Source organism: Pelophylax lessonae (assembly GCF_965119305.1).
Source record: "Pelophylax lessonae genome assembly, chromosome: 9".
NCBI lineage: Eukaryota > Metazoa > Chordata > Amphibia > Anura > Ranidae > Pelophylax > Pelophylax lessonae.
Window position 1 is genome coordinate 213,287,941 of NC_138776.1, and position 14,424 is coordinate 213,302,364.

General features: G+C 39.8%; 1 protein-coding gene across 1 annotated transcript in view; it reads left to right on the forward strand.

Annotated features, from left to right (window-relative positions):
* CHAT (choline O-acetyltransferase) overlaps nucleotides 1–14,424 on the forward strand; it is a 193,304-nt gene that overhangs the window by 345 nt on the left and 178,535 nt on the right. Inside the window, exon 2 of the mRNA XM_082267579.1 lies at nucleotides 6,403–6,511. Within this exon, the coding sequence (XP_082123705.1) occupies nucleotides 6,449–6,511 (63 nt within the window). The 5' untranslated portion in view covers nucleotides 6,403–6,448. The remainder of the gene's footprint in view (nucleotides 1–6,402; nucleotides 6,512–14,424) is intronic.

Consider the following 14,424-nt stretch of genomic DNA (forward strand, 5'->3'; position numbering starts at 1 on the left):
TTTTCCAAAGCAGCTTGGTTGGTAATGGCAAATTAAATAAATATACAGAACAGAAAGAATAAAACTCCTTCACAGGGACAGCCAAATAGCTTTTCAGTAGCAGCCTTCATTGTAACAGAGTCCTCTGCAAATTCAATTTGCGAAGATTTCTTGCTTTGAACTCTATACCAATCCTACTGATGTTTTCTGTGGTTAATTTTAATTATTAATAAGGCTGATCTCTCATCATCAGCAACTGTATCTGATAAGCATTGCTATTTAGTTGCCTTCCAGGATGTGTTGGTGGGATCAGAACACAACAAATATTTTAAACAAGGATAAGAGTCTGTTTGTGAGAACAGCAGTTGTGTATTTCTGAAAATAATACTTTAATAAAGGCAGTGGAAAGGTGTAGATTCCTACTTTGTGATTAATTATAATTATGAGGTCTTCCTCTTTATAAAGTCTTATATCAAAGCACAATATACAGTCTGTTTGAGATGACAGCAGTTGTGTATTTCTGAAATGAATACTTTATTAAAGGCAGTGGAAAGGTGTAGATTGCTACTTTGTGATTAATTATAATTAGGAGGTCTTCCTCTTTATAAAGTCTTATATCAAAACACAGTATACAGTCAGTTTGTGATGACAGCAGTTGTGTATTTCTGAAATGAATACTTTAGTAAAGGCAGGGGAAAGGTGTAGATTCCTACTTTGTGATTAATTATAATTAGGAGGTCTTCCTCTTTATAAAGTCTTATATCAAAACACAGTATACAGTCAGTTTGTGATGACAGCAGTTGTGTATTTCTGAAATGAATACTTTAGTAAAGGCAGGGGAAAGGTGTAGATTCCTACTTTGTGATTAATTATAATTAGGAGGTCTTCCTCTTTATAAAGTCTTATATCAAAACACAGTATACAGTCCTTTGTGATGACAGCAGTTGTGTATTTCTGAAATGAATACTTTAGTAAAGGCAGGGAGAGGTGTAGATTCCTACTTTGTGATTAATTATAATTAGGAGGTCTTCCTCTTTATAAAGTCTTATATCAAAACACAGTATACAGTCAGTTTATGATGACAGCAGTTGTGTATTTCTGAAATGAATACTTTAGTAAAGGCAGGGAAAGGTGTAGATTGCTACTTTGTGATTAATTATAATTAGGAGGTCTTCCTCTTTATAAAGTCTTATATCAAAACACAGTATACATCAGTTCTGATGATTTGCAGGCTCTGTTGAATACTTCAGTTCTGTTGAATTGCAAAGTTTTGTGAAGATAATATAGATTTGTAAAAGTGTATTTTATTAATGCAAATAATACTTCTAATATTTATACTTGCTTGATACATATGTACATATAGATGTTTGTATCATGTATGTTTGATACAAATGTATTATGATCGATACATATTATGACATGCACAGGTGACAACTACTTTTGGCATTGCTAAAATTAAAGATCTAACTTTGTCATACAAATAAAATAGCTATTAACAGATCTGATCATTCTAAGGCCAGCATTTAAGAAACCACAATGTTAAACTATGAAAAATAATAAGTAGGCTTAGCCTAAGTATTTGGGTGAAAGACTTATTATTTGAATCTATTAACTTTTAATTTCAGACTGCTGAGTTTTTGTGAAACTGTGATAACATACTGTACATTGTTCCCACTTGCACTACTGTCTAAGCGGGCCCCTTAACACAAATCTGTGTAAAACAGGGGAATACTATATTCTACATGTTTTCTTTAGATCAATAATCAGTTCACAGGCCCATCCAAAGCCACAAAATGTATAGCCAAAGAGCAGTAAATCACGGAAGGCCAAGTCCTGTATTATCAAGTACAATTTTACCAGCCATAATAACAATTGCAGATGACCAAAATATATATCATATACTCACTGATTGTTAACTTATAAAAGCAGAATAGGGTTTTTTTTTTTTATTTCCAGTCTAAATTTCTAGACAACACATCACTACCTCTTGTTAGCTTAAAAGCTTCATTCAATTAAAACAAACAATAAACAATATTGCTGTTAAAAGTATGTTTTTGCTACTAAGTATTTACTGTCTATAAGTCAGGAAGTCTTTTTGCAGTGCCCAAACAAAAGCAAGTTTTCATACAGATTGGTTACTTGTTAAAAGGCTGCTTAGGTTCTACAAAGGTTGCTAAGTATTGCATGCAATTCCCTGGCCATGTGTTGTAGAAAACATGGCCAAAGATCACTGTTCTTGGTAAACCAAGATAATGAAGAATACTTTTCTTGCTTAAAAGAATCCCAGTGGTATAATGTTATGCCCAGTGCCTAAATCCACTTGTCTAGTCAAAGAATAAATTAAAGTAGTGAAATGTATAACTTAAAACGACCCTGTAAACAAGCTGATCGATCCCCGTCGTGCAGCTACATATAACAATGCTTTTACTTTGCAAGACCTTCTCCGCCCAATAATGAATATGAAAATACATTCTATCTATCCCAAGGGTGAAATGAAAATATATTACTCAGTCTCCTTTGTCTATTCATGACTTTGTATGTTTATGTTTCGTGATGTTGACTGTATCTGAAGACATTTTATTCCCTCTAAAGCACTAGTTGCAGACTGGCTCCACTTTACTATCTTTTTGATTAGAGTACCAAACCTTTATTTGAATCATAAAGAGTAGTATCATAAAAATGTTCAAAAATCCTCCTTGTTTTTATTTTGTTGGTATGATGGCTCTGCACTTTCTATGGTTTCGAATTGAATAAAAGGAAAATGGAATACATGCTTAAAGATATCAGTCAGACTGAAGCCATTTTAATTAATTTTTTCAAAGAAAATGTAAATCAGGAAATCTTTCTTTTACCAAAATGTATCTTTGTTCTGGGTGAGTGATTTGAAAAGCTTTAAAGCCACTTGATCGCATGATGGCCAGACAAAATGCATTTTCAGAAATAGGTCAGCAATGGTAGCCTTCAAATTTCTCTCAGTATATGTTTCTTTCAATAGGACAGCACAACTAGCAATGATTATTAGCAAGTTATAATAACCCATAGCGATCAATCTGGTTTCATCTTTGTTCAACCAGAACAATGAAAGATGGCCAGTTTTATGTTGCTCTAGGTTACTTCATTATGCCCAGTGCTTATTCACATAGTGAAGAATTCTAATAGTCAGAGTTATATTTACAATTTAGCACTAACGGACCTTTATGGGGCAGGTGGAAAAAGAAGGGAGCAAGCACCAGAAGACAACATTTACTAATTATTTTCCTTGTTTGATCATTTATGAATTGGGCTATCAACCAAAATGAAATAGTGCAGATCTACTAAGAAGAATCAAGACACAGTGGGTTAAGTAATATGTAACCATCTGCCTTTTCTCTGTGTGATGTTCATTGGTTTTGTCAAGACCAGCAGGAAAGTCCTGGTTTCGATTTAGGGGGAAAGCATATTGTAAACTAAAGCACTGCTGAAGGTCAGGAAAGGTAATTAGACAACCAGGGGTTAGGAAGTTGTAAAATATCTAAAACTAGATATATATGATACACAGAGACATACTGGACAGAGACTACAGGCTGTGTCACCAGTGGGTGGCAATGGCTTCCTATGAGGCGGTAGGACTTGAGAATGCTTAGTGTTTACCAAAGCTCCTGATGGTGTTTCAGCAAGAGACAAATGGACACACCCCAAGTATTAGTCACAGGAAGGGTGGAAACACCACATCAGTGAGAATGGGACCGGTCATGGCAGACTCACCAAGTGATAAGCAGGAAGCATACAGCAAACAGCGAGAGGAAAGCAAAGAAAGGTGTGTGCCGGAAGGATTGCACACAGGTAGATGCAGTACAAGACAAATAATATGAATAAACTACTGTGTAAATTGTAAAAACGTTTTAACTGTTACTGTTCATAATAAATAATCTTTGTAATATACCAATTTATAATTCTAGTGCCTATATAAAAGGGAGATAAATCATAGAATAAGTTTGCACTTTTGATAAATTTGAACCCCAGATGGAAGAATAAACTCTGTTTATGATGATGTTACCAGAAACCTGACTGTTTTAAAATGCTCATTATGACTAAATCACAGTGGGGTAACCACATCACAACACCTCGCCCTATACTATTTGCTTTTCTATAGAAAAATAAATAAATTAGCAACCCCAGGGCCAGTGGACAGCAGCTCTGATTAATGTACTCTTGGCATAAATGTACCAATCTTTTTTTATCTTCGTTGGGTATAGAGTACACTGACAATCCAAAATTGATTTCTAAGTAGTCATATCATCAGTGGGGTTCACAAACTCAAAGAAGGCATCACATACAGAGGGTCAACTAAGCCTTGTCCATCCATTCACTGCATTTCATAGTGCAAATCAGGGATCTAGAGGGATCCCTTATACCTACCTTGTTCTAAGTCCCAAAGTGGATACACATTCTCTCTACATTTTAGTTAGAGATAGGCAGTTGCTCTCTCCTTTCACTCTTGTTCACATGTTCTTCCCTGCTCCTCCTTACTTGTCTGTGTTCTTCCCCGTCACCCTATAGGGAAACCAGGGAGAACATAACTTGTTGTATACTCTGGTTTTATTGCCTAGAGGACTCTCTTTTACCTTAGCCTACGGTTAATGTTAACATCTTTATGGTTGACAGCATTTCTAAGGCGGAGGCCCAATTGGCCCTAACAGACTAAGTAGTCCTCATCCCCGGGACACAGATTGAGCCCAAAAGGGGTGTTCAGGGGATGTGGACAAAACCGTGCCTTGACATTCGTTTCGGGCAGGCCCAGACTCCACTATGCATACATATCTCGATCTTATTTGTTTTTTGTTTTGTTTTTTTCTTCCTCTTTATATCTGTAACTGTAACAGTGACTGCTTAATATCGTTTTGGTATGTTGTATTTCTATTAATGAAAATCAATAAAAATATTTGAAAAAAAAAAAAAGATAGGTAGTGGCTGCCAGCTTCTAGCAATTTGCAAACTGATCTCCAGTGTATGCGTAAGTGCAGTGCAGCAAAAAAAATCATAGTTTATGTGTCATTGAAGTAAAGAAATTGTAAATAACAGATAATTGAAGAAGTTGTCTTCTACAGTTCATTCCTAGTTTGTAGCTGAGGTGCAGACATGGGCTAGCTAAACTTAAAAATGCATGTTTACATGGCAGGCAAAGGAAGTAAGAGCAAGCAGCTCTAGCTCTCCTGCTCTCAATGCCATGTATTTTCCCGACTTTTGTCAATTCGGAGCGAAATCTGCACTCCTTTCGCATTTTAAAAATGTTGAAATAGCTTTATGTTAATTACCGCCAATAAGTCAGAAACCAGGTCACGGGACTGCTGCAAACTTACCAACACATTGCAGAGAATTCAAAAAGGTATCAAGGACACCTTTTGAAATTTCATCAGGCCGCCACAATGCAATTGTTGGTGCTTGTGCACAATTCATGTATAGTACCTGTCAGAGACAAGAACGTGAATCTGTTTGATCCTTGTATTGAGGTTAGAGTGGCTATGCTGGACACTACTTTCTTAATGTACCTCCCAGGGGAGGACTGGGCCAGGGGGCAGGGAGGAGGTGTGCAATTGCCTCCTGGCTTCTCTGATGCCCCATAAAAAGGCTTCTGCCACAGACATGCCTAAAGGATTCCTGGTGAAGGGAAGTAAAAAGTCCCTTCTGCTGACCTACTGAGTGCGGGATTAAGACAAAGACAGAGCGCAGGCCTCCCCCCCCCCCCCCAACATGGATGATGTAAGCTGTGTCTTAGCAGAGGCCGGTTCCATGCCCCACTGGGAACTCTCCTCCATCTGCCAGCCTCAAATATGCTATCCCAGCTCTCCCTAATCAGCCTCCGCTGGCCAGGTCGGGAACCTGGATTTGGCTGGTGAGTAGAGAGTACCTGGACGGAGCTTCAGCATGGAATGGGGCATCAGGAGGAGGCCGGGAAGAGGGAGAGTACGAGGGGGGGCCGAGCCACTGCACCATGGGCCTCTGGTTTGTACTTGCCCCATGGGCCAAAAGTTACCGGTCAGCCCCTGCTCCCTCCCCAGCCACTATGCTGTCAAACTGAAAGGCGCATGGCTGGTGAGTTGTGTAATTGAAAGTAAGTTAGACCTGAAGGAGAGAGAACTAATCTCTCAGTTCCCCATCAGGCTCCACTTTCCCATTTACTCAAGTCGTTTCCCAAATATGGACATTACCAAAACTACTAATAATGTGATAATAAAAATAGACAGCATCCATATGAAACATAAATTTCAAGTCAAAATAATATTCCTTAATTAGCTAGCCTGCATTTTGAAATAAATACCAAAAACCTGGTTTAATTAAGAGTACAACCCTTTTTGTTTAACATTTGCATAAATAATAATTTAGCACCCTGTTGTGAAATTGTTGAACAGTATCTTCACTGCAATGTACTGTTATTCTTTATAGGCTGAACTTACTTAGAGAATAAGCATACCATTCTTGCTGCTTTACAATGCCAGTATTAAAGAAACCCACGCTGGAAAAATCAGAAAGCAAAGGCTCACAAGATGCAGAGGTAAGAAAACTTTTTTGCATATCTGACTGAATACTAAGCAATATGAAAATATGGAATTTGTGTATACATTCAATTTTCTGGACCCACAGTGACATTATACTTTTGAGTAGAAAACTAATAAACAGCTAACATCCCATGAGAGCCACAGAAGGATCAATGATTACAAAGGTAATTAAAAGTGTAATTGTAGAAACAGTAGTAAGTCACCAGTAATATCATTGACAAGAGTAAAGCTCAGTAGCATATACAAAAAAGCAGTTTGTGTATATAAGCCAAGATTCATAACACCACAAAATTAGTATACATTTAGGAGCTGCAGACTATTATTAAACTGCACAGGTTCACTTTACCTTAAAGCGTAACTCCACCTCTGGGTAATCTCTTTACATTACAAGGATTTTAACAAACTTTGTTACAGATTCCTACCTTTTATTATTCTGAAAAAAATAATTGTTTGTTCCTCTGTGCCTCTGTGCTGAGTGGGTCAAATGGGAGTGGTTTCATAATTATCTATCAGCTGTGGAAGCTGCAGGGCTCTAATGAGGAAAGCTGCTGGGCCTGCATCCCTTTAGACGTGTTCCTATTGGGAGTATCTCACCAAAAATGACATTTTTGTTGCAGGGGATGCCAGAAACCTGACTTGTATCTTAGGCAGACTTCTGGGAAAATTGGTGACCAATCACACAAGCAGGAAATTAGGTTTCTGGGGTGTGGTCAGTACACATTCTGTGTACAGAACAGCTCCAGGCAGCCATATTGCATTGCATTTTCAGAACATTACAACAGCTGCAGATTGAAAAGGAAAGGCAATTTTTAATAACATTCAATTACAATATGATTTGTGTCACAATTGTATACGCTGTATTGTTTTTTCTTTATTTCCCGATTTTTTTTCCCCCAGAAAAGTGGAGTTACCTTTTAAGTAAATGTATGTCTATTTTAGTTGGCTTCCAAAATGCTACTGTTTGTTGGTGAATGGTTAGAAATGTTTCCATATTACCAATAAAGTCCATCCATTCATCATCCATGCTAACAATGGGGATGTATACTGGTGATGGTTCCACTTTAGAAGTGTATGAATTTAGTGAGACGTTGGGCAAGATCATGAGAGTGTTTGCAGTGGGATCTCCCTAATATCTTTGGAACCACATTTTTGCAACACTGACAACAGGTACAGGCCCAACTGAAAAGAGTAGCCTGGCTGGGGGGGATAACATGTGTAACACCCTCAATAAAGATGCAGACAAAGCAGTAGTGACAACAGAGGGCACCAAACTAAAACCACCAATGATGAAACCTTACCATTATTTTTGCTTAAGGCCAGCTGCTGCTCCATTTCATGCTGGAGGAAAGCAAGGAGGTAGGCAATGAAGGAAGGACAAGGGCACACCTTTAAGGACTCTTAAGGTACTTGCAAAGCCATACAAACTTAAAACATGAGATGGATGACCCTGCCCATTGGCCCTTGGTTTTTTAAAAGCCAAGCTGTTAAAGCCAGCAGCTGTAAAGCTGGGCTTTAAATTGGCCATTAAGAACTGCAGGGTTAATCTGGAGCCACCAGAATTCCCTTGACTTGAGACATTTTACCGACATTTTACCGGCAGGTAAACATATTACAGAATAAAAAAACAAACCTTTTTGCGCTATGGACATTTATATGGCGTGAAAAAATGTGTAAATAGACAGCAGCTATATATTAAAACAACCTACAAGCCATAAAAAAAATTATAGAGCGCTAAACGCATTTATTACATGCCCCAAATGCATATGAATGTGATATAACATATACCAAGTTCAATAAATATTTAACAAAATCCAAAAGTCTAAAAGTGATCATGTATCCTAAAAAAAAGCAAATAGTGAAAGGCCACTACCAAGAGACCTAAAATTTGAATGCAGTTGTGAATGGATGTCTGCCTGCAAACATGCAGGAGAACCCAAAGTTGTAGCTTTTATAGGTTTTTTTAATGGAAGGAACATCTTGACTTGGTTGGCATCCGACACCAGCCCTAAGTGCCAGGTAAAATGACAAAATCAGAAAAAACTTTTGAAGATTTAAAATCCACCTGAACTATACAAATTGAGGACCAATAGGGGTACTTATGATAAACACAGCCACAGCCACTGAAATTAACAATACCCAGCAAGAGATGCAGCTTGCCCTGGAGCCCTAAGCCAGCAGCACCCCTGGTCTGGCTAATCCAGAGGGATCTTCAGTCACTTCCTCCTCAGCTACCTTGTGGTATTTCCTGCTCGAGTGAGGGCAGGAGCCCTCAACCAAGGTGGCCAAGGAAATTACAGCACTTACCCTCCCCATAGGTCTCCTGACAATTCCCCTGCACTGTAATAGGATATCATCGCCAAATTGGCTCCCTCTACTCAGGAGGTTCATGGCAAAATTAGTATCTCACACAGCCAAACAGCTACCCTCCCAGTTCCAGTGGTAAGCCTCCTTAAATGGGACCTGAAACGCCCACATACCCAAATAAAATTATATCCCTGGCATTCCATACTTTGAGTCCTAATTTACCTAAGGGCTATTTATTTGGGAAGAGATGGGCAGTACTTGAGGACAAACTAATAGCTAATCTATCAGCAACAGTGACAACACCATTGTTAATGCCCCCCTGCCCCAACATCATTATGTTTTTCATGTGGACATAGCTGATGTACAGTATGAATGGTTATGTTGCTATGTCTAAACAGCCCGACAAGTGTTGAAGCCCTATCAGAGGGCAATGAGAATGATACCAGTCTGGCAGGACCACTAGATAATGCATAGGATTTCCAGGGAGGGTACCCACATACCCTTAACTTTTAAAGAAGCATTTCTCTTTCATTTTAGCCTATAGATCTAATTTATAATTTCTGTAAGATGAGGAGGTCAAATGAGGAGGTTTTCATATACTTCCTGACCCTGCGATTCCCTTACAAGAAATGGCAGATGTAAACCACCGAACAGGAAGACACAGATACCAATAAAAACATTGACAAAAATGTAAACTCATCTTCAATCTACTAAAAAGTGTTTATAGTTTTGGCTGTTTCCTTGTTGGGTTGCTTTATCTTCACTTTCTAGCCTAAGGGGAAGTCTCCTCAATAGGGAAACAGGTGCTAATAAAAACCAGGCTTTATGCTTTTCCATCCATTTCTAAAGCAGAATACATTTGGCTGCAGTTGAGACTTTAAATAAATTCTTAAATCTCACACCTTAAAACTCTGTTAGACACTCAACCCTAACCTTCACTTCAACAAACACAAAATTTACACAAAACCAAACATTGGAAGACACTTTTTCACTCAGTATACCAAGTGAAAAGTGGGCAAATGTAGCCTGTATTGCATCAATGGTTTTCACAAAAACTACTGTGTAGTACAGTGATCCTCAACTCCGGTCCTCATGGCCCACTAACAGGCCAGATTTTTAAGTATTACTTGGAGAGATGCAGACTAGAGTACTGCAATCACTGAGCAGCAAATTATATCACCTGGGATGTATTTCAGTTATCTTGCAAAGCTGGCCTGTTAGTGGACCCTGAGGACCAGGGTTGAGGACTGCAGGCTCTCAGATGAGTAAACATTGCAACAATAATTAAAGTGTTTGAGAAGCTATGCTGTATTGTTTGCTTTTGGATAGATTAGAAAAGGGTTTAAACATTTTTTTTTCCAGGACTGCCTCCTGTTGGGGGAGATTTGCCTTTACTTCCTGTTTAGAATATGCATTAGGACGCAGGGGTGGTGCTGTTTTTTTTTTGGGGGGGGCGGGTCTGTGTTGGAGTTGGGAGTATATGTGGGGGAGCTACCGCTTACTTGTGTGTAGTCAACAATAGGTGTGGTCATGGTGTGTCACCTTTCCCCCTTTCTATAAACAAAATAGGGCCTTTGAGAGCACAGGAGGAAATTGTTGGAGTAAAATAAGCACAATTAGGATGAGAAATTATAATCCTAATCGAGTGTGAGGACCAGCAATAACCCCCAGCAAGTTTAAGGGCCAGCAATAATAGCCCCTAGCATATGTCAGGGCCATCAAAAACTCCCAAGGCATATCACAATAATTAACCATAGCACTGCACAATAAATTGCTCCCAGCATGGCACAAATATTAAGCCCCACCTTGGCACAATAATTTACCACCAGCGTGACTCAATAATTAAGCTTCAGCATGGCACAATAAAGACACCAAGAGTATGGCACAATAATGAACCACCAAGAAAGCACTATAATAAACCCCCCAGCACTGCACAATAATTAACCAACTCAGTGTAGCAGGCTGCAGTTTATTTGTTGTTTTGACATGCTAATAAACCCACAACACTGCATAATAATTAATCCCCCACATGGCACACAAAATAGCATTCAGAATGGCACAATAATTACCCCAACATGGCACAATAATTAACCCCCCGCATGGCACAGTAATTAACTACCAGCACAACATAATAATTAACCACCAGCATGGCACAATATTAAAACCCCCTTGCAAAGTACAATAATAAACCCCCAGCACTGCACAATATTTAACCATAAATTTCACACAAGAATTAATCTCCAGAATAGCAATCAGTTTTCCACTTCCATTTTCAAATATACAACGTATCATATAGAGTGAAGAGGTCAACACCATGTAGCAAATAGAATGTGGGAGTCACAACTCTGTACAACATTACTTTCTAGGGTGCCCCCTTACATAGGTGATCAATGTGTCTCCAGTATGCTGGGGATCAGTGTGCCCCCTTTATACTGGCAGTCAGTGTGTCCCTTCTATACTGGCGGTCAGTGTGCCCCCTCCATCCACTGGTGACTTATGTACACCTCTCTTTCCACTGATCATCTCTGCTCTCCCCTGAACTTCCATTGATTTATGAAGGTGCTATGGGGTGTTAATAATATTTTTGTGGGTGCTATAGCATGGTGCCTCCCCTGTTAAGAAGTGAGAGAAAAACTGCAAGGTAAGGGAAGTCCCTTCCTCTTGTTCTGCTAACTACTGTAACATTTGGGAATCACATCAATTTCTGTCTAAGTAATAGTGGATACTAGAGCAATTAAGGAAGGAAAATCTACCTAGTGGGGACACAGACAGTAATAAAAACTTGCCATCGGTTCTAACCATCTCCTACTCTATACAGAATTATAATAAAAAAACACTTGCCCAAACATACACTTTAAGAACACACCTCACTGACCAACAACATTTAAGGGGGCACACACAATTGAACACCAACATTTATGGGGGAGCTTATCCCTAGCAAGCAAAATTTAAGGGAGTATTCACCACTTACATAAAAGGGCAGTCACTGCTGACCACCCTCCTCTGCAAGCTGTTCTGTGCTGTGCATAGTCCAGTCCTGCCCCTTGCATTCTGTACACTCTATAGTCAGCTGTTACTGCTGCACTTAATGCACTACACAGTCCTGGCTGTTGGATACTATACACTACAAAATCTTTACTGCTGCATTATATGCACCACATATTCCTGACAGTCCTGAACTCCAGTGTCATGTTGCACATTACATAGCCGTGACCAAAGTGTTCATTAGCTGAACAGTAGTTTGCAACAGTTTTATCACTGTAAAATAGTGTAGAAAACCACCCCAGTAAGTTCCTCATGTCAGGGGGATTTTAATTTTAGTCCTGTGTTTCCATTTGCAGCACCCTCTGGAGAATGCTTTGATCTCCAGGAGAAAGCTGCAGACTGCTGTGGGGGACTGGAAGATTTGGTTGGTAACCACTCTGAGCAATTACCAATAAAATCATGAACAATAACAATGTCACTGCAACCACAATATTGGGAACAGTAAAAGGATAGAGAATGCTTTCCATTGATACTGAGGCTTCTTTTTCATGTAGAAGTAATTCAGACAGCTGTATTTCTACAGGGGAATGGGTGTGTGGGTGAGCAGGTACCAGCTACTATGCCTTCTTGTATGCAGGGTTACCAGACTCCTTTGTGAGCCCAAGACCGATGGAGGAAGCAGATTTTCAGTATGGCTGAATTTGTACCTGAGAATAAACCTGGAAGTACTCGGATATGAACCTTTCCAAGTACAGAGCTGTCAGGTCTGCTTGGACTAATGGCATGGTACACTTCGGGGTCATCCATTATATCTTCATAAAGACCTCCTGGAACTACTATCATTTAGGAAGCGTATCAGTCCCATTATTATGGAAATAGAAAATGTTACATTTAATAAAATAATCAATAAAAAATGAAATCTCCTCCTTCCCCCCACACACGGACATACACATACTGTCACATACCTGATCTGAAGACGTAGGTCTCTCTTACACCTCCAGGGCCTTGGTAGAATGACAAGAGGTATGAGAGCACAGAGTGGCATAAGTGCATGACACTTCTTACAGTGGCTCATGCAGGTGAGTTGCCCATACATCCTTGGAAGCAGACTGGGCAATGGATGCAAGAACAGCAGAGATGGCAGGCTGCAGAGTATGTTCAACAGGAACTAGCGGGTCACAAGCAGACAGATAGCAGGCACTTGAGTGGAGTAGCAAGCAGCAGCATGCTGGTTAGCAGACACTCACCAATGCCAGGAGTCTGCCAAGCAAAACAGGTAAGTTGGAAGGTTTGGTGCATGAACAGAACTATGATTTAATTGGTATTGCTGAATCTTGGCTTCATTCTTCCCATGATTGGGCTTTTAATATTCCTTGCTATGCTCTCTTTCAGAGACATAGGGTAAAACGTAAAGATGGGGGTGTCTGTCTCTAAATGAGAAGTGATCTCAAAGCAAGTGTGAAAGAAGATCTTTTTTAAGGAGAGTGTTATGCTGCTGAAGCATTATGGGTGAAAATGTATATGTGTGTGCATACTTCAAAGTTAATCATTGGAGTTAGTTATAGGCCAACCAGTGTTAATGAAGCAGTGGAGACTGAGCTCCTTGCACAGATAGAAGGGGCTGCAAGAGCTGAGACAGTGATGATAATGGGGGATGTTAACTACCCTGAAAAATTACTGGAGTAATAGCACTGCTGGAACAGGTAAAAGGCAGACATTTCTAAACCTATTACAGGACAATTTTATGGTATAATTGATAGAAGTCTCAACTAGAAATAGTGCTCTGCTGGACGTAGTCTTCTTAAACCATGCAGTGCTTATCCTAAGGTATCCTAGTATTCACAGCCTTTGCTCAACACTTTGTTGAAGCACCTTTGGCGTCAATTACAGCCTCAAGTCTTTTTTTTACTATGATGCTACAAGCATTGCACACCTATTTTTGGGCAGTTTCTCCCATTCTTCTTTGCAGGACCTCTCAAGCTCCATCAGGTTGGATGGGGGAGCGTCAGTGCACAGCCATTTTCAGCCATCTCTCCAGAGATGTTCAATCGGGTTCAAGTCTGGACTCGGGCTGGGCTGGGCCACTCAGGGACATTCACAGAGTTGGCCCCTAGCCACTCTTTTGTTATCTTGGCTATGTGTTTAGGGTCGTTGTCCTTTTGGAAGATGAACCTTCACCCCTGTCTGAGGTCCAAAGCGCTCTAGAGCAAGTTTTCATTAAGGATGTCTCTGTACATTGCTGGATTCATCCCTCCTATCGATCCTGACTAGTCTCCCAGTTCCTGCTGCTGAAAAACATCCCCACAGCATAATGCTGTCACCACCATGCTTCACTGTAGGGATGGTATTGGCCAGGTGATGAGCAGTGCCTGGTTTCCTCCAGACATAACGCTTGCCATTCAGGCCACAGAGTTCAATCCTTGTTTCATTAGACCAGAGAATTTATGTTCGCATGGTCTGAGAGTCCTTTAGGTGCCTTTTGGCAAACTCCAGAGAGGCTGTCATGTGCCTTTTAGTGAGGAGTGGCTTCTGTCTGCCTACTCTACCATAAAGGCCTGACTGGTAGAGTGCTGCAGAGATGAGAGAACTGGAGCTGCTAATGTATGAGGGGGATTTCAAT